The following is a 25451-nucleotide window of genomic DNA, read 5'->3' on the forward strand; positions in this document are numbered from 1 at the left end:
CCCCTTCCCGCAGCTATAAATCCAATTATAGCATCAGAAATGATTATACCGTTGTTGTTTTTTTTTAAGCAACCACCTATTCTCTCACTCTCTCTTCATCCACCTGTCCATCCTCTCATCCTCTATCTCTCCTCCAGCGTCTATTCACACTTAACTCACTTTGATGCTCCATTTATCACACAACAGAACATCCCGCAGGGGATGAATTGTCTACCGAGGGTCCGGCCCAAGACGCTCCGCTCCTTCTAGAGCATGATGTTGTCTGCTCTTATTCCCGTATGATGTCATTTCTGCCTTCCATTAGTCTCATTTGTAACATGTAAGTTTCTAGGATTAATTCATATCTGCTCTTTCAGGATTTAGATGCATTTACTTCTCATCCGACATGCATGCTTCGGTCCAGCTGGGTGGGAATAGGAGAGAGAGAGAGAGAAAGCGTAGGAAGAGTTTGGTCTTGTGGCCTTTATGGGTGATCTTTCAGAGGCAGGACCTGATAGAGCACAGAAGCGGATGATGGAGAGGAGTCTTTACCGCCAGCAAGAGCTGCCCTTCTAATTGGCCTTTATAAATATTTAATGGCATCAAGATGAAATTCAATCATGGCTTTTAAGTGCTGAATAGGTTGGATGCAGAGTTGACTGTGGGGTGATTAGATTTCTCTGGTCTGGGCTGCAGTCCTTCTGCAGGTGGGCAGCAAGACGTTTCAGTGCTGAGGGGAGCTGGCGCTCTCCTAAGAAATGAATCTTTTATTTGTTGTGGTGTATTTTTAAAACCAAGGCTGTCCTGGTCACGCGATAGAGTAACCCCAGCAGACAGTCCTGACGCTCTTCTCCACAGCTGATCCAGCTGGCCATTTCACTCTCCAAACAGGAACAGAATAGAGCTTTCCTTTGCAATGACAAGATAAGAATGCCTACATGATATAAAACATTTAAATTCCCTGCTTGACAAATTTATTTTATCCAACATGAATTATTGCTGATATTAGTGGTCGACTGATATTGCTTTTTCAGTAACCACTGCTGATATCTAGATACAGGGCAGCCATCGGCCAAAACACTGCTACCTTGGCAAATTTAATGTATAAATAAAATAAAAAAGTATTTATATGGAAATGTATATCATTTTTTATTAAAATTTTTATAGCAAATGTGAATTTATCAAAATAAGAATTTTTGCAAGATATACAATATAAACATATGTATTATTTCATTAATTCATCCACTATTTATTTATTTTTTTTTCCTGAATATAAGTCACATTTTTTAAATCACTGGTAACACTTTACAATAAGGTTGAAAAATGCTTCTGAAGCATTTATTAATCTTAGTTAATACACAATATAAAGTTATACACAATTCAAATCAAAGTTGTATTTATTGATGTTATTTAATAGACTTGAGCTAACATGAACTAACAATGAAGAGTTGTATTTTTATTAACTAACGTTAACAAAAGCCCTATTCGGACGGGACTAGTTTTCTAAACTACGTTTGAGTTTCGATTCTTATCACCTGACGTCTGCGATTTTCATGTACCAATTCGGACGGGACTAACATCTCTGTGTTTATTACAGAGGTGGGAGGGTCTGTTTTGTACATCTGGGCGTTTCAGAGGTCACGCGCGCTGTATGCGTGCATTGCGTGTCATTCGGATTGATTACCATTAGTATAACAGTTTTACTATAAATACCATGGTGAAGTATAACAAAACCATGTTAATTGCATGTGGTTGCTTTAGTTTTACTTTAGTTATTTATTTGTAGTAAACCCGTGTTAAATTTTCATAAAGGTGCATATGTAATTAAAACATGTAATTGAGTGCAGAAATGAACGCGAGTAATTTTACCTGACGCAGATATTACAATAGCCAGTCTGAATGGTTTACGTGATCTGACTCTTGATTTTATTATTGTTTTTAATTTATTTACTTATTTTTTCCTTGCCGGGAGGCAAATATATCAAATATGAGCGCGGTAAGAGCGTCTATGGTAATTCACGTTGGCCAAAACACACAAGGAAACGCGCTGTGAAAAAAAATCTCACCAGCAATCACAGACATTCACATTCGGTCGGGATTAGTTTTCTCAGAGGATCACTGAGTTTGCTGAAAAACAGTAGGTAATTTGCTCTGGAATTATTACAGAGGTTGTGTGAGAAAAACACAGACGTGGCAAATTCGGACGGGATTAAAATCACCAAGTACGTCTGTGAAACACACATTTCTCTAACGACCCCCTGTAAAACTAGTCCCGTCCGAATAGGGCTAAAGATTCATAAACACTGTAACAAATGTATTGCTCTTTGTTAGTTAATATTAGTTATCGCATTAAATATAGTTAACAAATTGAACCTCATTGTAAAATCATTTGAGAATCATTTTTAAAGGATTTGTTGAGGAGGGAGGTGGACTAAAATGTTGTGTTTTATCATATTTATAATTTATCATATTTACCAGTATTTTACATTATTTCTAAATGTAGTAATAAAATGTGACTTAAATAAAGATGCAACCTACCTTTTTATCTATTAATTATCTATTTATTTTCTGGGAAATATGGTGTACATATGCCAAATATGATGTAGGGGTGTAACGATACGCGTATTCGTATTGAACCGTTCGGTACGAGGATTTCGGTTCGGTACGCATTACAAACCGAACGATTCGTTGGACTAATCCTATTACGTTTGGAAAATAAAAGCTTAAAGTGTGTGAAATATTAGTGCCACTGCGCACAACAATGCAGCCCAAACGACGTAACAGGCAACGTGCTGTCTGCCCCGCGACCGCCCCTTGCTGGGGTGCGTCGAAAGATGATGATCTTGTATTGACGATAGCCAGAGATATTGTCAAAAACATCAATTATTGGTAATCTTAAAAGGATTTGGCATTTCCAATTAATGTAGGCCTGTTACATTCTTATTTTTATTAGGCCTATTATTATTATGAAGTTACTTTTATTATTAAATTAAAAGTACAATTAATTTGCCCCGCAATAATTAACGCATAACTGACACGCTGCGAGGATAAGATTAGGCTATATTTACTCTTCAATTAAAATGTTTTTAAAAAAGGTCTTTTAAAACAGGTCTATTAGGCTATAGGCTACCTACAATGAATTATAGTCCTATAATTAAAATATGAACACTGCAGTCATCAATAAAAATCAATGTACCGACTTTCAAAAACAACCTTTTTAACACGAAATACGTTTCTTATATTTTTTTAAGTATGTATGGGCCACAAGAGAAATATAAAGGAAACCGTTATCAGCATGTTGAAGTAGATTCGTCTCTCTTTGTCTCTGAGAGAATATGCGGCATCAGATGCCGAAAGCTCCGTCATTACTCCGCCATTTACGTTTTTACTTTCACTTTCTGCTTATGGTGAATTGACTGAGATTAAGACGTTCACCGTCATAAATCTTGCACAAAGTTTGCACTTCATGGTTTAAAACAGAAATATTTCCAACATTGCGACGTAACCAATTGCCCTGCCCCCGTATCGAAAACGTACCGAACCGTGACACCATGTCGTATCGAACCGAACCATGAAGTTTGTGAACCGCTACACCCCTAATGATTACATATCCATTTTCAATAAAAAAAAACTTAAAAATAAATGATATACTGTATATTAATATATTGTATATATTAAGATATTAGCTCTAGTATTCATAATTTAGGTATTAAACTATGCATTTAACATTAAGAGAAAAGCTTTTAGATCAAAATCTCACCAATCAGCCAATTAATTGGCCTGGCCTGCCGCTCTATTATAAGCTGATATTATAATTGGCCGTATATCTGTAATTGGCCTAATGAAGAGTTTTGAAATACATTGTATCTGTTGCTTTTAATTTTTGCCACACAATGAGGTATTTTACATGACAAAGCATCCCATATTCAGAGCATGATGAAGAGCGTTACAGTGAATGTGACAGTAAGTGCTCAGTGAAGAGAGAGACCCAGGGGAAGATGACCTCATCGTGAGCTCATCCTCAGATCTGTGCTATAAAAGAGCGAAGCGTCTTCCCAGAGGGGAGAAAGGTGAACCGAGCACAAGACGTAAGCGAGAGAGTAGAGAAGTGAATGTATGTGTGTTTTGGTCGCAGATGACTCACCTTCACAGGAGTGTTTCCCTCTCTAAGATGAGGTGAGTCAGATTGTTGACTCACTCGCATCTCTCTCTTTTTCCTCTTCTTTTCCTCTTTATGGGAAGGTTGGCGTCAGACAGAGGGGTCCTTGGGGATTGATGCCAGTGACGATGACTCCTGCTACTGGGACTATGGCAGATGGTTTAAATAGTCCAGCGTTAATCTGCCTTACCTCATCACCACTGGGCTGTGCATGTGTGTGTTTATAGAGGGAGGATGTCCGCTGGGGTCCATAATTCATGACATATCCCCACCATCAGCTAGTTTATGGCACAGAACGAGTTTATCCCTGAGTAAACGTATAAAGTCTGCCTCCCTTCTCCCTAAATTGCTAATATAACTTTCTCTTTACTGTGTATCCGATATTTTAAGTCAAATAATTTGGCCTGCAGTCTCCATATGTATTTTTAAATGAGTGGTTAAGATGGGGGAGCTCAGGTTAATCTCATTATATTGACCTTACATGCATGCAAAATGAGACTCAAATTGTTGGGTGTATTTTTCAATAACGGCCCAATCGTACCCCACCCATGATAATCATCCGCAAATAAGAAGAGTAAATTCAGGGAGAAATATTGCAAATGGGTTTTCAGGGTGGCTGTGCATGAATATTTAATTCCGTTATAAGACGAAAGGTCCAGTAAATGAATTTTTTTTTTTTTTTTTTTGGTCTGTCTGGTGGCCAGCCCTCTTAATTGCAGTCGTGCAGTTTTGCACCTTGCACAGATTAAGACTCTTTTGAAAAGGTACGGATGCCCCTGATAAGATTAATGACATTTTAAGAGGAAAGTTTTGGATGTCTGGCCTATTTGCAGTTTTGGACTGAATGTAGGTCAAGCGAGGGAGGAAAAGTTTCAGCAGAAGTTTAGTTAGCTTGTTTAAAATATTCAAAATAAAGGTGTCAGTGGAAAAAAATGTCTGCTTGTAGGAGCACAAACTATGACATACATCAAGAAAAGTGTGCAGTGCAAAACTTGCTATAATGGAAAAACTTTTTGTATTACTAAAATAAAAATATTATTAATTGTAACATTTAATTTGTAAATCGTATGCTACTTCAACTGCTTAGGACATAACAGTGTATAAATATAAATTTTTTGATAGTTAATATTAAACTTTGTAGGACAATATTCATTTTTATAAAATGTTATATTTAAATATTGATATTTATATATGTATACATGCATGCATGCTGTTGGACAGTTTGACAATTTTTAAAAAAAGTTTTCTGACCCCGAGACTCAACTAATTTCTGCAATTCTCCAGCTGTGGTCCTTGGAGAGTCTTTAGACACTCAAACTCTCCTTCTCACCATGCATTAGGACGATATAGACACACGTCCTCTTCCAGGCAGTTTCGTAACATTTTATGTTGATTGGAAATTCTTAATTATTGCCCTGATGGTGGAAATTGGAATTTTCACTGCTCTAGCTCTTTTCTTAAAGCCACTTCACTAATTTGTGAAGCTCAATTATCTTTTGCTGCTTATCAGAAATATATTCTTTGGTTTTTCTCATTGTGATGGAAGATTAAGGGAATTTGGGCTTTGTTTTCCCTCCTATTTATATTTCTGTGAAACAGGAAGCTATGGCTGGATAATTTCATGTTCATAATCACCCTGGAGTGCTCAAAATTGTGAATATGAATGGGAATATACTTCAGAGATATTTTACTCATAAGAATTTCTAGGGGTGCCAATAATTGTGTCCAACGTGTATTTGAGAAAAACATTTATTTCATAATGATATTTCCCCCCATTTTAAATTCTTATTATCCAATGAAAGGTTAGATTTTTGTGAATTTTTAAAGGTGCCATAGAATGCATTGATACGTGGTATGTGAGGTATGTGGCTTAGGTAAGGGCAAAAATTCTCCAGAAACAGTTTTACATGTCCATTTACAACCCTAGGATTTCTCCCTAGAATTAAACGGTCTGTTATTGTCTTATTTGGAAGGGTCATGAATAATAATGTTGAGCTCTGCTCTGATTGGCTGTTTCACAGTGCGGCTCAATGTTGAGCTCTGCTCTGATTAGCTGTTTCACAGTGTGGCTCATTTCAGTAGCTTATAGGAAGGAAACACAGGGAAAATATATATTTCAATACTTTCTTGCGCAGTTATATCATTGGGTAATTATACTGTAAATAAAATGCGGTCATCAGGGAGCCGCTATTAATATGCTGGGCATTGAAACTGCTTTTTAGTTTCACTTTCACTTTGGAGATTCGCATGAACTCTGTTTATACTATGGAGCAGCAGTACTTACCACACATTTTACAAGATCAGATGCTTGTCAGTGGTGCTCAGGATCTGTAAATCATTCGCCATCATCCTCAGTCATCTCTTCTTACTCTGTTTATGTGGTAAGTGAAATCTTATGTAATGTAACAGGCTACCGATAGCAAGGAGCTAACCATGTCCCTTTAGTGGTTCGCGTTATTTTATTAGAATACGTTATCTCTTTCCGTGCCTTTCTGAATACACACAAACCCATCCCTGCATTTCACATCCCCTGCACAACCTGGAACATAACATTTAATTCCATGATCTGCCATTTTTGCTGTTGTCCTCGCTTGTTTCCTCACAATACCTGCAGAACTTCTGATTGTTCGGCTGGCAGCTGGCCTAGAACATGGGCGGGTATATGCAAATGTTGGGGGCGTAACTATTAGTGATCCCGACTGTTACGTCACAGTCAGTGTTATGTTCTGATTCGCCTATTTTTCAATGGTCTTTTTTATTCACGAGATTTCCATAAGAAGGAGGAAACAATGGTGTTTGAGGCTCACAGTGAAATATGAAAACAATAGATCAATCTACAATACTTCCACATTTAGATAAACATACGTATCTGTGTCCGCGTGTTTGTGTTTTGAGAGGTCTTGGTTTTGGCTCTGGTAATTGGACAGAGTGCACTGGGTTTTTTGACATGGGGTGAAGGGCTCTCACCCCGGCATCTGTTGAGGTGAGCAGGCCTCCCGTGTGTCATGGCCTGTGTCTGAGCCCCGGTCTCCCAGATCTCTGACTTTCCATCCCTCTTACTGTCTCGTTCACCTGTGGCTGTGTCATTGGTGTTGAAATAGAATAGAAATTGTGTTCCATGCAGAATATAGAAAGCCTTTTGACTCCAGTGAGACCCGGGACACCCACTGTGCACTCCTATGCAGACTGGCACTGTTCTGAGGGGATTCCTTGGCACTCTTTGATAAAGATTAATACAATCCTATTTTCATGCCTAGGATTGCCTCTCCTAATGTGATTCTCTCTCTCTCTCTCTCTCTCTCTCTCTCTGTGTGTCTGTCTTTCCGTTTCCCCTGTTCCTGGAAAACACTAAGTACCTTATCCATGTAGACTGTGCCACTTGTACCGCTTATATTTTACACGAAACTGTGTAATCTGATGAAAATATCATCTGATGTGCACCTATGGCCTTGTGGACTTTAGAAGAAAATCTCTAAATGTCCAAATCCACAGCAAAAATATGGATCGTGCCTAATTGGATCAATTGAGGTGTTTACAAAAAGGCTTTTCGTTCTGACTGAGCTATCAGTTGGATTAAAAACAGATTATTGTATGTAAACGATCTACGATCTAAAGAGAGTTTTGAGCTTGTCTCCACTTTTCAATAGATTTATCATAAGAAATCAGGAGTCAGCTGTCAATTCACAATATTAGCATGAAAGAATGTGCTTGTAGCTGTAACTGATGGAATTCAATCCGAAAGTACAAGGCTAAGAGTGATATTTGTGAAGTGAAGGCTCATGTCAATAGACAGACAGATACATTGCAGCAGCCACTGGCTGTTTCCACTTGCTGCTTCCGTCTGAAATGCTGGATCTGTACCAACAAGACCAAGCAAAACTAACAAAGGTCAGATCAAAGGAATGGAGCAACTGGCCTTTTTCAGAGCCTCTAATTGGCAGAGAAGAAAGGAAGCTCTCAACTGGTTTGAACTGTCAATGGGAGTATTCACATAGACTAAATTGCGTCCAGAGGTAGCACTGTATAGTTGTATTGTATAAGCGCCTGGTTCAGCGCAAATCATCTCCTTTAAAAATAAAATGCCTTTTACTGCCTGCTTTCCAGGTGGCAATAGTGCAAGACCAATACCAAATAATTAAACTCCTCTTGTCTCAGGCTCTGGGGAAAAGGGGGATTGTAGTGTTGCCGCTCTCTGTCATGGATCATTTCATAAAGACTAACATTAGCTCTTCTAAAACCAAGTGTGCTGCCTGTTTAGAAAGCATTTTAAGGCATCATAGATATGCTTCTGATGTGAAGAACCTTAACCTTGTAGGGTCAAATTTTAAGGCAGCAATGCATAAATCCAAGACAGCAGCTGATTCTAAGACACATTGACAATACATATACTTAATTTCATTCAATACTTTAATTTGTTTACCCTATTTTTTATATCTACCAGTAATGAAATAGTTTATAAACAAAGGAACAAACTGTATCATCTGTAAATCTTGTGCACTTTGTGAGAGGAGTGGTATTTGTATAGTGGTTTCATTTCAATTAGGATGCAGTTTATGTAGGCAGTAGACAACAACGTTTTAGAGCAGTGATATTGACTTTCTGATCCCATGACTCTGATATGTAAATGCATGCACATATATTGCAAGTTAACTAGTGATTAAAATGCAAAACAAACCTTTGTATTGAAATGATCTTAAATATTAATGTATGTAATGCAGTGCATTTCTTTCAGTTTTACTTTCCCTGTTCTTAAGATCTGCTCAGAAAATGAGCTGAATTATGTTGTATTTGTCTCATTCACCAGCAGGGGGCGATTTGGAAAATAAAACAATAGACATCATTCCAGGAGTTTGTCAAAACAAAACCTTCTACAATTACTCTTTAACGTCAACTAGTATTATATTACACTATATGCACACTTTAAAGGAGCTTTTTTATTTGTTTGCGAAATAAAATGCTCAGTGAGAGTTAGCACCTATGTGTCACGACTCATATCTTCCAATTATCGCATAAACAACACATTAACACATACTTTTTTTGACAGGTGCCAGCATATTTTATGCATAAATTATACTGTATTTAAAATTTATTTTTAGTAGATAGAAAATGCACATTATATATGTCAAATGGCCCCAGTAAAAGACATAATGCTAAATGCATATTGCTAACAAGCACAATGCATAACACAACAAACTCCACATACATTACAAACACTGTGACTGTTCATTAAAACTGATTCACTAACTCTCTTTTCATATTTTCAGACTTTGCTTTTCAGAGAGCCACCAAAAAAATTGTATGAATTGAAGACCAAGTTAAAGCCCTGTGGCTTCACTGGATAATTGCTAATCGTCAGGAAATGACCAGACACTGAAAAGCAGAGCTGAGTGTGTGTGTGTGTGTGTGTGTGTGTGTGTGTGTGTGTGTGAATGATATCAGTGTATGCTCTCTGCTCTACTATGCGTGTAGTGGCTCTCATGTAGAAGGACCTGCAGTACTGTTACCACAAGAGTGTTAAAGTACAGCTCTTGAGCTGCCTGGCCTCACAGTATGTGCGTTATGTGTGTCCGCCTCGCACTGCAGCGCGCCATTGAGGACGCCATCAGTCTTTGATTGGGCACTTATCGATCTGAGAGTGTGACCTGTGTGGATTGCTGTAGCCTCTGTCACGCCCTCTCTCCAGGAAACGACCCGCATCTACTGCAGCACATGAATACATAACTCACAAAAGGCAATGGATTATGTACACAAACACACACAACAGTATTGGAGAAGTATCGTATCAGGCCAAAAAGACAAAGACAGAGAGAGAGTGTGTACAGACAAAAGAATGAAAGCTATATATATATATATATATATATATTAGTGGTGGGCCGTTATCGGCGTTAACGTGCTGCGTTAACGTGAGACTCTTATCGGGTGATAAAAAAAATATCGCCGTTAATCTATTCTCAAAGTTGGGTTGGGAGCTGGGTCTATACTACGCAAGCTATGATGACTTTCACCTTGATAGTTTAGCGCGGATGTATACCTAGCCGAACAAAGTCATTTCTGTCTCTACGTTACATGGTCGCGCTCTCTGTATCGCGCGCGCAGCGGAGTTCCGCCCCGGTTCGCACACACACACACACACACACACACACAAACAAACAAACAAACAAACAAACGTAAGCGCACACACAAGTGAGCACACTCCCACTCCTATTTGTAAATATTAAGCCGCAAAACGTCTATTTAAATATGACTTCTGTGTGTCTCTGTGTTAATGTATGGCGCAGACGCACGGGTTTGTTCACTACTCATACAGAAGCCCGCGTGACGCTTGCGGCGATATTAACGTCTGTCGTCTCACTAAATGAGGACATAAATACATGAACAACATCTCCAGAACTGCTCTGAGTCACTTCATGAGCATTCGAGCGTTTCATTTGAGAAAAACTATCCTCACGGCAACCCATCAAAATAAAAGTTCGGTTTCACTTGAAGATATTGGGCAGAACGTAATAGGCTACTACTACTAAAACTATTAAAACCTTATTTTTAAGGAATAATCATACAATGTCTTCGATGTTATTATCAATATTAAATTCTTGATGACTGCTAGTTGTTTACTACTAGTAGTAAACTTAGTCTGATCTACTTGGCAGAATTCAAATGAGCCATTTTAATCTAGATTAATCTAGATTAATTCCAAGATTACAGTGAGATTAATCTAGATTAAAAATTAATCTATGCCCACCACTAATATATATATATATATATATATATATATATATATGTGTGTGTGTATATATATGTATGTGTGTGTGTGTGTGTGAGAGAGAGAGAGAGACCCTGGCTGTGAAATCCCAGTTTAAGTCATTTTGGTGATTTACTATTTTCTACATAAAATCATTCTTAATACTTAATAAAGTAAAGAATATTCTGTGAAAATGTTACCTTGATATCTTTAATACTGCCTAGGTAAGACCATGTCAAAGATTTAAATCATAGTGAAATTAATGGTTGAAACAAAAACTTTGATGCTCATAATTAGATTTTGAGGTTTTAACCTGGATTTCACAGAGAGGTCACAAATACACACACACAGTACATATATATATATATATATATATATATATATGTATGTGTGTGTGTGTGTGTGTGTGTGTGTGCGCGTCTTTGTGACAATTGAGGACATCAATTTGTATAATGACAAGGGTATGACATAGGTATTACAAGGAGAAGGTGACTTTTCAGGACATTATCCCATGTCCCCACTTTTCAAAACGCTTATAAATCACACAGAATGGAGTGTACTGAAAATCTGAAATAGCACAAAGTTTCCTAATATTATATATAATTAATATAGAATGTATTATTATATATAAAATATGAAATGATATATCTTGGTTCAGGGAGCATTTTCCTTTTAATTTTGATCTCTAGAGATTTTAATAAGAAAAAATGTTAAAATTCCATGGTAAACAAAAAATCTCTGATTGGTGGGTCACTCATAAGAATTCTGGGTAATATACTTTGTAATTGGGAATTCAGTTATTAAACACATCTAAATTTTTACCTCAGAGCTCAATGTAGGACTTGAAAGATTTATATATTATTGCTAAAAATCTATCCTTTTCTATTTACTTTTTATACAACAAACATGTCCGTAGAAATATATTGTTTGAGTCAATTTTTTATTTATTTTTTTCTTGTGAATAGGCCTAAAGAGAAGTGTAAGTTTAGAACAATTCTGTTTCGTAGAGTGCTATATATCCTCTGTATATGTACATATATTTACATAAAATTGATGTAAAATGCATGACACACTTTTATCTCTCCAGAGAGAGATAGAGAGCAAAATGTGCTTAACAGGCAGACAGCACAAACTTTGATTTCTGAGTGAAAAAAGAAAAATGTCTGAGACTGGATCTGTTTCATCTCTCTGACAGAAGACCTCTGATGTCTCTTTGTTTCTTTTTCAGCAACAAAGAAGGCTGGATCTTCTGACCATCACCAACCCCGGTGAGTTTATGTGTATTTTGGTTTGTGTGCATGTGTGTTTGTTATTCACTGTACAGCACACCACGCAACAACACTGAATACTTACATGGGGCTTCACGGACAGGATTGTTTGTTCACAAGGGTTTGTTGTGAGGGCTTTGTGACTTCTCTTACTTCTCACAACAAGCATCAGCTGCACCCCAAGAGCAAAAACCTGCAAAAAGAGGCCTTTTCCTGTGACTTGTCAGCATTTCCGCAATCCTGTCGTAGCACCCCGGGCGTGCCTGTCCCAGAGCAGCGGGTACAGCCTGCACTTCTGCGTCTCTATGGGAAGCTGAATGTTTTGTCAATGCATCTGGGTGAAAGCTGAAACTGCATTCAGAGCTCTGGGAGAGACAGATGGGGTAGCCAGGAAGGATGCAGCCCCCATATGTCTAAAATATCTGGCTGCTCTAATACACTTTGATTAAAATAATGTTTATGTAAGGCACGTGGAGTAGGCTAATTTTCCCAGCTTTGCTCAGCATCTGTTACCCAAAGCCACACAAGACTGTACCGCTGACCTTCACAACTTCACAAAAGACATGCACGGTGCAACATGGTTTTTAGCTTACCTCGTTTCAGCTTATATAATGAAAGTGACTTTTTTCCCCCCTCACTCTATAGCCCTTGCCATTTTGGGAGGGTAAATTTGCTGATTTCAGCGTGCAGTAAAATCTACTTTTTCTCCATAAAAACTCCACAATTGTGCACAAGCAGACTACAGCGGGGCTCTGGAGAGCCGTTGTGCTTTTTGCTGATCTAGAACTCCCTGAATGCAGTTATTAAAACTAACCATTGAAAGAACAACTACTAAACCGGTATTAGATCACTGGGCTACAGATGGGCCTAATGACTTATTGATGAGGTGAACGGGGTATTTTAGTTGCTGTAAATGAAGAATCGCAGCTGTAAATGAGCTCATCCGTCCCTGTCTTCCTCTATAATCCCACAGCCTGGCTGCTTATTAGGATTCTGTGTGGAAAGTGTATATGCGGCTGCGCTGACCTCTGACCTGTGTTTGTCCATGCAGAGTGCGACGGAAACTTGTTTTCCTGGTATATGGAAAGCAGCTTGCATTCTTAGATGACTGAGGCAGATACAGCAACAGGACGCGCCGACCTATCCACATATTACATATATGTGAGAGAGGGATGATAAAAATTAACATACATGTATCCTTAATGAGATCAGGCCGTGTCCTTCCCGGTGCCCTTGGAGGTCTTTTCGGAGTACACTGAGTGTCGGAACCTGCCGCTCTGGTTGAGGCCCTGTAGATCAGTGCAGAGGGGGTCTCGGTGCCTTGGCCCCCTCATTAGCTCTCCTGTGTGAAGAGTGCTTCCCACTCAACCCCTGCCAGACCCTCTTTAATTGGACACTTGAGCAGCACGATGTGAATCTGGCTCCATTGAAGCCTGACATTTCAAACAGCTGACCTTTCTAAGGCCAGAACAGCTAAAGAATGATTAGCCTCGCCCACCATTCCCATCGCAATGCAGAACGCAAACTAAACACTACGTACGTGGCGGGAAAAAAAGGGATAAAGGAATTCTAAAATGAAAGGACTACATTTGAAGGAAATATTTGTGCTGGGTAGGCATTAAAAGAGTTGGTAAAGTTTTACTTAAAAGGGCTAGATTTGAAGAAAGTACTAGTGCTGGGTTTTACTATGTGGTTTTGTGTAAATTAAATGATTTTCATAACCATTATGACACTCAATATGTGTCTTGTGTTAGCCGTGCACAAAAATAAATAACTTTTTTCCAGTGGAAAGGCAGCTAAATGGTTAATAATATGCAAGAAAAAAAGAGACCAATAACAATTCAGTATGCAGATAAATGCAAGAAAGTAGACAAATCATCGCAGGTTTGATTTTTAAATGGCAAACACTGAAACAATATCACAAGGAAATTTTAATACTTAAATGTATTAAATTCTTAAACAGTATAGGTTTAATATTTTAAATAAAAAACAATATAAATATTCATAGAAAATAATATAGTACATTTACATTTAGTCATTTAGCGACGCTTTTATCTAAAGTGACTTACAAATGAGGACAATAAAAGCAATCAAAACCAACAAAAGAGCAATGATATGCAAGTGCTATGACAAGTCTCAGTTAGCAAAACGCAGTACAACGTAGCAAGGTTTTTTTAATCATTATATAATAATTAAAAAGAAAACAGAAAGAATAGAAAAAGAATAGAGCAAAAGGCCTTTTATTTTTTGCTTTTTGTTAATTGTGTAATAAATAAAAATAAAACAAATAGATACAAAAAATAGAGAAGCTAGTGTTAGTTTTTTTAAAATATATATGTGTGTGTGTGTGTGTTTATATATTTGTGAATAAAATAGAAATTAATAAAATAATTGTAAAAAAAATATATAAATATCAAATTCTTTATAAAATTATATAAAAAAAATTAAGGTCATTAAATTATATAGAAAAATTATGGTCACACTTTATTTTAAGGTCAGTTCTCGCTATTAACAAACCATTAAATACGACATTTGCCTCAATAAACTCCCAATTTGCTGCTTATTAATAGTTAGTAAGGTTTAAGTTTATTAAGTTTAGTCATTGGGTAGGATTAGGGTTGTAGAATATGGTCATGCAGAATATGTGCTTTATAAGTACTAATAAACAGCCAGTGTATGTTAATAATAGGTATGCTAAGCAACTAGTCCCGATACTAAAGTGTTACTAAAATTATATATATATATATATATATATATATATATATATATATATATATATATATATATATATACACATATATACATATACACATATATACATGTGTATGTATATGTGTATGTATATTTATATATATATAGGCCTATAAACTTACACACACAACGCACATTTATACATATACAATTTTACAGTATATAAATATAAATTATTGAAAAGAAAAAGAAGTAAAAAGAAAGACAAAGAAAAAGAAGTATTGCAAACATAAAAATCTCTCTTGTCAGTTGAAGAGGTTTGTGCACTATCATATACTTGGGGTTGTGGGGGTCTTAAAGGGGGGGTTGCAGTGTGTTTGGAGCTTAGAGGGTGTCCGTGGCCAGAAAATTGAGTTCAGCCATCTTTTCGGAAAGGCTATTGTCGATCTATTGATTTGAATGCCCTTTTCATATCTGCAGTCTCCGTTGTGTTATTGTTCAGCTGGACAATTAACTTTGCTTGGCTGGTGTTTAGTCTCTATGTTTCTACCCCCCATGGCCACCATCTCAGCTGTGTTACAGAAAAAAGGTCAATTACATTCATGAGACTTGGAGAGATGTGCAAGCTCACTGCTCTGAGAACAGATATTAGACAACCTTCAGATCTCCTCAAACGCTGCGAGCTCTTGTTCTGTGCTAGACACAGGCTCACACATGTGCTCTCATGTCTTCATCTGTGGATATATGTAAATGATCTCTGTAATGAGAGCCTGTAAAGGTTCCCAGTCTGAGAAAAACAGCGTTCAATACTGTTGTTCTGTTCAGCTGCTCCTTTATTGACACGTTTACAACAGCTCAAAATATGAAAATAAACTTATGATATAAACTTTTACTAATTAGAATTATACTCTATTCATACTCCATATCATATTCTTTATATATATATATATATATATATATATATATATATATATATATATATAGTCAAATGTAAGATAATTAAATATAAGATACATACACATATGTAGTGTGTGTGTGTTTAGGAGCAGAGTAAGGCTTAAATTATTAGATCAAAAATACAGCAAAAAAAACAGTAATATGGAAATCTATAACAGAAATCTTTTGTAACAATATACACTACCTTTCTAAAGTTGGGGCTCAGTAAAACCTTTTCTTTTTTGAAAGAAATTAATACTTATATTCAGCAAGGATGTGTTAAATTGATAAATAGTGATAGTAAAGTCTTCTATTTTGAGATTTCTATTTTGAATAAATGGTGTTCTTTTTAACTTTTTATTCATCAAAGAATCAAATATGTATCACAGGTTACAAAAAAAAATTAAGCAGCACAATAACAATACTTTGAAGGATCACGTGACACTGAAGACTGGAGTAATGGATGGTGAAAATTCAGCTTTGCATCACAGAAATATACTACTGTTAAGTATATTTAAATTGTAATAATATTTCACAGTACACATACACATATACAGCCTTGATGAGCATAAGAGAAAAATAGAAAAAATCTTACTGATCCCAAACTACAATCAGTTAGCACCCCAAAATCAATCAGTCAAAGCCTTTTGCATTACACTGATCCCCCAACACTGTAACAAGCACCCACCCATGGTTTATTGCTTTAGTGTATTTTGCATAAGAGCATTTGGCCTAATGCGTAAGAATGTCACACATTCAATGAATCCCTTCTTTTGCTGTGACTGGCCTCAATGGCCCTCTGATATGAATGTTTAAAACACATTCCCAGCCAGTTCCACCGCCCTGCCTGAGCAAATGTGTCCCTGAGTGTTTTCTTGGCAATTTCTGTGATGGTGTCTGTATGGCATCCAGCAGTAAAACAGGTCTGAGCCTGATGGTCTCTGGACTGGGGCCGTGTGGCCAGACACCCTGATGTTTGTGCTTTTGTGTCTGGCCACAGCATCTCCGGGCCAAAGCGGCAACTTGGACAGCTGCACCTCTCAGCGGCCAATACCTGCACCAGTGAGATCTGCCTTTAATGGAGCAGAGGGACCAGGCTTGGCACAGAGAGACAGAGAGGAGAAGATGTAGTGCAAAGTACAGCGCGCGAGATGGGGAATGATCATAACCCATATAAACTTCTCTGTGGACATTTCGTCCTAACATCCAGATCAGTGACTGAGTGATGGAAGGTGGTTAAAAGCGAATACAATGGAAAAAAAAAAATAATAATAATGAACAGCGGTTGGTAGAGTCCACACAGAGATAGAGAAACCAAAACGTCTGTTCGGCTGCCTCATGCTGTCTATTTTCCAGTTGATTTTTTCCAAATGCACACAAAGGAGCATAGCGAAAGGGCTGTGAGCCTGTTAATGAAGAAAGAATAAGAGCGTTAATGTAGTCTGGAGGAGAGAGAGAGGGTGTGTGCCGCTAGTCTGGCTTGGAAAATATTTGTAAAATATGCATCATTAAACCATTATTTAAAAACATGTCTGGAGCCCAGCCTTGAAGCTTTTCAACAACTAATGCCTCTAGTTAATATCCCCAGCCATGCAAATATCACAATTTCACGCCTTCTTCACATAATCAGCCATGGGTTTTTCTGTTCGCCGTGTGAAAAACAAAACAACACGCTAAAGATACTAAATGAAAATGCAGTGTGCTGTTTGCTATTAACTTGTCTTTTCACGGCTTGCCATTTGTACGTATGTGTGTTTGTTTGCGTGAGAAAAGGGAAGATATGTGGGAAAATGTAAATAGTGTTTTAGCAGCCTTTCTGCAGAGACAGACTAGAAAGCGATGACTGTTTCGTTGTCACCAGGGCCACTGCCGTTGCCAAGTGCAGCAAATCCATAAGGGTGAAAAAAAAGAGTGAGATTTCAGGTCGGAGGACCTTTTGTTATTTCCTGCGGTGGTGGCTGGTGCTTTTCAAGAGCAGGGAATCACTCATCAATGACAAAAGGTATTCTGAGATGTGTTTTTATTTGTTGCTACTGAAAGCTGCTTCATAAACTAATACTAAGAAGTGAAGATACTTAGGGCCGGATTTACTAAATGGCAAATAAGCATTAGAGTGCAATTCCATAAAAGTGGCGATGGGAGGGGAAAATTCTGCATGTGATTTACTGACAGTGGGCACATTAAAGAACACAGACGCAGCCAGATCATTTCCATAATGACCAGCGCAATCTACCAAGAGCAGCGCAAATTACCGCCTGCTTTAAGACATGCTTATTTTGGGCGATAAATAATGGCGCAAATACCAGTAATTTGACGAGCGCAAATGTTAGTAAATCACGTTGTGTGATTCATTTTAATACTCTCCCATAAATATTGCGTCTGGAAAGGAAACTCCTACAAATGCATATTCAATAAGTCCGGACACACAAATAACTGTCCACGCTTTTTCAGCGCTAATTCTTTATTGCGCGTCTTTAGTAAATCCTGACAGTACTATTTTATCACCAAAAGACGGTTTGCACTGGTGCAAGTTGTTAGTAAATCTGGCGCTTAATTTAACCAAGCTAAATAATTGCATCTACATTTTGAAGTTAAACCATGCACTTACGTTTCAAAACAATGTCCGTTGTTATTGCAAAGACCTGCACATTTGAGAGCTCAGCCAAACATCATATAGAGAAGGCGGGGTTCCACTTGAGACATAAATATATGACTGGACTTATGAATTATCAGATATTGTTTCCAATGCAAACAGTATGATGGCCTTATAGATTTGCAGCGAAACACTGCATTTGACTGGAACCAAGAAAAACATGTTTGGAGCCTTATGTCCAATTAAAATTGATCTTTACTTCATTTATTTAAAATAAAGTGTTCAGGTATATACCACTGACATGTATAGACATATTCATATACAAAACTGATATTTTATGTAATTTGAAGAAGTAGTGTTTTGTTTTTTGACTGACTTTTTTGATATTAAGCAGCACAGCTGTTTTCAACATTGATGGTAATAATAAGAAATGTTTCTTGAGCATCAAATCAGCATATTAGAATGATTGCTGAAGCTTTGCATCAGATGAATAAATTACGATATAAAATATATTAAAAGAAAACAGTTATTTTAATTTGTAATATTTCACAATATTACTGTGTTTTTGATCAAATAAATGCAGCCTTAGTTGAGACTTCTTTCAAAAACATTTTAAAATCTTACCAAACCCCAAAGTTTGATTGCAGTTTTGCATATTTTTGTTTCAAATACTGTTTCGTTCAGAAATACATCAAATTAAGGGAGCGAAATGTGTCTCAAACAATTTAAACAATGGCCACTGGTTTGCTGCTAGAGAGTGAATAATAGAGATGAGTTGAGATAAGGAACCTACACGGTCAGAAGGGGACAAAGAAACAGTGATTGAGAGAAAGAAACAGGGATAATCCTGTGGGACTTCATCGCCACTCGCACTGAACTAACCCCGTTCCTTCTCTGCTGATTTCTTCCATTCGTTCTCAGCTGCTAGCTTGAGAGGAGACTTGATGTGGTTACCTGGTTACCGCCAGGCCTCGTTTGCAGGGTCACTTCATTAATTCCTTTCCTGGTGAAATGGTGGCATGCGTTGGTGTGTGTTTATGTTTGTGTCGGCTCAACAAAGAGCGGTTCGCTCTCACGCTCCACCTGCCGCTGCCCTGTTATCGGATCCACCCACGCACACTCAGACGTTAGCGCACAGTGATGGCCAACTATAGGCCTTGATTTTACTGCTGTCATATTAGCACACCTAGTAAATCTAGACAAGAAATTAGCTACTCTTGGTAAACATTATGTCACTTCCCATTAGGGCTGAAGAGCTGAGACTGCTTAAGAGAGGATGAGAACCAGGATGACAAGAATTGCTCCTGAAGTGTGATGTCATGCTGTGAGTGTGTGGGGCCTTCTTGTTATCAAACAGCAAATGAGCAAAATCTGTGTCAGCACCTATGACATTGAGTTATTGATTATCTATCTATACACATCACATATACACACATACATGTGTTTGTATTTTATATCTTATTATCTTATATTAGAATATATTTGTATCTTAAGAATATATATATGTGTGTGTGTGTGTGTGTGTGTGTGTGTGTGTGTGTGTGTATTAGTGGTGTCAAACAATTAATCACATCCAAAAAAAAAAGTTTTTGTTTACATATGTGTGTGTACTGTGTACATTTATTATGTATATATAAATACACACACATGAATGTATATATTTAAGAAAAATGTTATATTTGTATATTAAATATACATAATATAAATTATATAAATTATATAAATATATATATATGTAAATATTTTCAAAATATATACTGTATGAGTGTGTATTTTTATATACATAATAAATATACACGGTTGTAGTAAATTAGCTCAAAGGGGAATATTAAGAATTAATCATAACTCTTTATATTTAATTATAATATTTGTATCAGTTAATAGAATTAGCTTGATAAAGCAGAATTTACAGTACAATCAATTCACCAGGTCGTCTAGCGAACACTCAGTATTGATTATTTATGAATTCAAAGAAATCTTAATTTCCAGGGTAAGAGAAATACCCTTTTTAAGGTACAGTACTACTCAGAGCATGTAACAAGATCAAAATCGCTAAATTGACTTTGTTGCAAGCAGGGAATCAGAAACAAATACATATTGTGCACAAAATTTGATTAACTAAATCACAAACACATAACTAGACTAAACAAACACACACACACGCACACATATACATACATATATATATATATATATAATATACACATACACACACACACACACAAATCACACATACATGGTACATCGGAAGGGTAAGTGAGACTGGATGAATGAAACCGGACAGAAACAGGGGAAATGAGGCTGAGTTGACCATCTGAAAGAACCATCAGTCTCTAATTCAAAGCACAGTATACGATAGCTTACAACAAACCTCTGTGTGGTGAAAGGAACGATACTTGCATTTGACTTGGCTGTGGAACGAGAGTCTTATGAAGCTTCTGAAGAAGGTCTGGATGGTTCCATTCGATGGCCGAAGTTGCAATCTCTTGAAACTCTGAGGTTGTTCTCGACTCTTAGGAGAGAGTCCTCTCTCCTAAGTAAGCAAATGGCTAGGTGTAAAATGGGGCCTGCTGGCCCTGTGGGCCGTAGTGGAACTGCAGGCCGCAATCCAGAGATGAAGATGCAGAGACAGCCGGGAGCAGGGAGAGAGAAATGTCTGAGCGAGGGTGAATTCCAGGGTTGAGTGAAGACGAACTCCAGTGGTATTAGTCTGACTCTTTGTGGTCAAGAGCCATCTCCCCAGGCTAGGGAGATCACACACGGCTCTATATGTTGGGGCCTGCCGGGCACACCCGCACCAGCTCAGGCTCTCCGTGAGTCCAACCACATGGGCAGCAATCAGAAGATTTAGCAGAAGAGAGGGGCGGACCTGTGCGTGAGCCCTTTAAAGTCAGGGAAGAGTCACACCTTTCAGGATGGACTTGACCAATGAGAGAGGCTGAATTTCCAAGCGGGAGGCTGGAAATATTGGGGGGTTTTATGACGTTTTTTTATGTCTGAGAGCATGGTTCGAATGACTCTGGCAGTCTGTACTTTGATTAAATTACAAACACACATGGCATTCTATGAGGAGGTGGTGTACACCAAAGTGTGCGTCATCAAATGAGCATTAATTTGGTAAGAGACACGATATAGGTGGGGTTACATTAACTAGTACTTCACTCATAAAGCATGCATAAAACAAAATACAATGCAAGAGACACTATACAAGATAGTTAAAATCGTACACATAATGTCCTGGGATGCATGTTTATCCGTAGAAACGTTTGCCTATGAGTGACAAGGAGGAAAGTTTTGTTTGTATGGGCATTGCGTGGGTTTTAGAAGGGTCCGTTCTTACGGCACGTCACATCTCACATACTTTTGAGCAATAAAACAGTCTTATCAGATGGTTGCCCTGGTAACTGAGCCCTTTAGGGTCCATCGACCCTCACAGTGAGAGGGTTTGCTGGTTTATTAATTAAATATAATGAATAAATGTGTGTCTGATTAGTCCAAACGCTACACGGTACACACACATATATTATGTAAACAAAAACTTTTATTTTGGATGCGATTAATTGACACCACTAATATGTGTGTGTATCTATCTATCTATCTATCTATCTATCTATCTATCATTCAGTATTTGAAAACAAGGCTTTGTAAAGCCAACATTCAAAGTTTATCATTCAAAGTTTGTCTTGACAACTTTTTTTACTTAAAAATAGCAGTTCATTATGAATAGTATTTCTATTAATTTCCACTCATTTTAATTCCACTTTCTTGCATACAAATTCCAATTGAAATTCTGCATCCTATAGAATTAGTTTTAAATTCAGAAAAGTAAAATCTTATTAACTTTACGATGCAAGTGTTCCCAGCATGCACTGGGGCGTGAATACTTATTAAGGTTGCATTTAGCCACAGTTTGCTAGGGTTATTTGCACTGTTGCTTATGTTGATGCTGTTGTCAAGCAACATGTTTTGTGACATCTTGAGTTCATTTTCTACTCAGAATAATTTGTGTTATTGTAGCACAAAAATAATTAGTGCTATTGTGTTTTGTGTGCATGTTGAGGTCTGTGTGGGTAGCTGGGTGCACTGATTTGTAAATATACTTTATGAGGTTGCATTGTTTCATGGATTAAACGTTATACAATCAGCTCTTCACATTATTGGCCTGTTTAAAGTGTGTTTGAAAGTTAAATTTGTCTTACTGTTTTGTTTTTTTAGTGCTATTTACATCAGATTTGGAAGTAAAAGTTATTCTGTAAAGATTTTAAATTACACCTCAGGGGATCTCAGAGACCATGGATGTAACTGTACATTTCTTCATTTAGCATTTTACTGCAGAAAACTTTAACTTTTATTTTCATCCCTTTTATGTAATTTTACTCTATATAAATATTGAATGCTACCAGTTTCAGCCCTCAGATTCCAATCTGACAATCTGTATCTATTTGACAAAAGCATAATGATTATATATGGTCATCTTTGCCAGTGAACCCTTTATGACTTCTTTCTGACGTGTCTTTATCACACAGATGGATCCAGTAATCAGCTCCAAGCAATCAGATATTCACAGTTTATCGTCTGCGCACAATGAGGACAAATGAAGTGTCCGCGCAGCGCGAGTCTGACATTATCCAGGACGAAGGGGAAAAGCGCAGTCTAGTCTTTCATATTAATGCAGTCCAGAGATCATATTTGGAGGTTTGGGAGGCGATGCAGATTCTTGACCTGGCCGGATCGATAGCGTATGCCCCAGAGAAATCCAGATGAAGCACCCGAAACAGGGCCAAAGTATAAGAAACATCTCTGAAGCTCTCGTTTGTTCTTTAAAAGGAAGATCAATGTCCCCCCTGCTGCCACTCGGAGAATGCACAGCGGGACACCGTGCTGGCAATGATACCCCTGTAAATATTTGATGAAGGGATTGAGGAGCGGTTATACAATATAGTTTGCGTCTGCTCGACCTGTCAGTTTTGAAGTCTGTCTCAGGGTAGTGCCACGCAGAGCTCTGTTTCAGGGCTACTGTTCATTTCACGCACTATCACTTTTTTTATTGCCCGACTGATGACTTCACGGCTAATCAATTATTCATGAGGCACTAATTAAAGGACAAAATAAAGTAACGTAATTAAGGGCAGTTCAATTAAACAAGAAGAGATCATTGCCTTGTAAGTCGCCGGTCAATAGAAGACGCCATCGCCGCCAACTTTATTCCAAACCCGAAACGCAGCGTCCTTTTCCCCGAACATGCGGGAGCCGTTATTTTAAACCATATTTCTAATGTTCTCTAAATGATCCCTGCTGTTCCCCTCTGTGCTTCACAGATTCTGGCAAAAACGGCAGGTTTGGAGCTTGCCGTCTGGTTCTATACTTAGCCAGCCAGCGCTGACACTCGCGTACACACGCGCACCTGGACAAGCGTCTGTCCGTCTCCCTGATTGGCACAGGTGTGCTGTTTTGATTGGCTGCGTGCTAATGGCTAATGTGTTCCCGGCTAATGCTGCTGTCACAGCTCCTCATGTCCATCCCTCCCCGCCTTCATCACCATCCTCATCCTCTCCCGGGCGCCGACCCAAAACATGCCCACCACCATCATCTCGCCCGACACCCACCCTCTTTCCTATTCTAGTCACAGAGCTCCTACCTCCCTCTCCGACACTCGGCTTCATCATCCACATCATTATGGAGATTATCCCATGTCTTTTATTTAATGGTGGCTAATGTATCACCAATAAAGATGAATGAGGGGAGCTGTGAAGCTCTAATTGGAGGGACATGATGTCTGACTCTGAGCCGCTGATAATGTCGACACTGCCAAACAGTTTATGAGGCGCCATCACCAGTCTAAGTGTGTGTTTAGAGGTGGAGGGGGAGCAGACACTTAGTTCAAGTGCTCATTGTTTGATAACTGCGCATGAGAGAGCGCCGGGCGAAGCCGCGATGTTATTTGATCTGTTTTCATGAGTTTTGCGTGAGAGGTTTTGCTCGTGTGCTAAAATTCAAAATGACATGATTGTCTCCCATCAGCTCCTGGCCTGGTCTGTGTATTGAAAGTCTTGATGACATATTTAGCTTTAGTTTTCCCTCTGTGTTATTTTTTATTTATAAGAACGATATGAAATGTGCGCGAACAGGAAATGATGAGGAGCACACTGTGAGCCACTACAAATAATCACTATCAGTCACTTTGACAAATTTTCTGTCATGCTCTAGTTTATCCATTATAAAAACTTTATAATGTGATTTTATTTTTAATCAGTTTCCTGGAAATCGAACCCATGACCTTTAGTATCATGCTCTGCTATTATAGACTTTTTCCTTTGTGAAAGTGTAAAAATGACAATGCAGTTATGACAAAGCTGATTTAACGCACAATATTCAGTGAATTATTCCACTGGACTGTACTTACTGTACTTACATGAATCTCTTTCTAGTTTTTCTTCTCTGAATTCTCACATCTGGTCTGTTTTCAAGGGGTGCTCTAAAAAATTGTTTTGTTTTTTTTTTCCACTTTTCCATTCACTGTGTTTCAACTTATAATGCTTAGGTCACATGCAAAGCTATTTTGAATCTTTTCAAATGTAAGTTACTATTTCAAATCAACCTCATAACATAAGTGTTCATGTTAAAGCAATAGTTTACCCCCAAAAAATTAAAATTCTGTCATTTCCTTACTCTCATGTCCTTCCAAATCTGTCTTCTGCAAAATACAAAAGACAAAAAATGACTGAAAAAATGTCTTGATTTATACAATTAAAGTCAACATTGTATGAACAAACTGTTGAAACCTTCTTCAGAATTATTTTGTATTTCGCAGAAAAAAGAAAGTCATTCAAGTTTGGAAGAGATGAAAATGAGTGACAGACTTCATTTTTGGGCGAACTATTGCTTCAAATAAAATTCCAGACCTGTTTGCTGGAAAGTTGCTCACAACAGCTTGGAATTCAGTTGCAAATTTCACATTTGATACATTCTGTCCTGAACTGGAGCCACTTGAACGCATCAGCCAGGGGATCTGGGTAGTCTTATTGGAGCGGTCTCTGAGTACAGGACAAGCCAACCATTGAGGGGCAGATTAGATTAAGAATAATC

General features: G+C 37.8%; 1 protein-coding gene across 7 annotated transcripts in view; it reads left to right on the plus strand.

Moving 5' to 3' along the window:
* bend5 (BEN domain containing 5) overlaps positions 1-25451 on the plus strand; it is a 338217-nt gene that overhangs the window by 208579 nt on the left and 104187 nt on the right. For all 7 annotated transcript variants that reach the window (XR_009272649.1, XR_009272650.1, XM_058785807.1 and 4 more), the window contains one exon: positions 12106-12145. Coding sequence is in view for 5 of the 7 variants with exons in the window: in XM_058785807.1 (XP_058641790.1) it covers positions 12106-12145 (40 nt within the window). In the remaining 2 variants the exon portion in view is untranslated. The remainder of the gene's footprint in view (positions 1-12105; positions 12146-25451) is intronic.

The sequence above is a fragment of the Onychostoma macrolepis genome, chromosome 08, assembly GCF_012432095.1.
Source record: "Onychostoma macrolepis isolate SWU-2019 chromosome 08, ASM1243209v1, whole genome shotgun sequence".
NCBI lineage: Eukaryota > Metazoa > Chordata > Actinopteri > Cypriniformes > Cyprinidae > Onychostoma > Onychostoma macrolepis.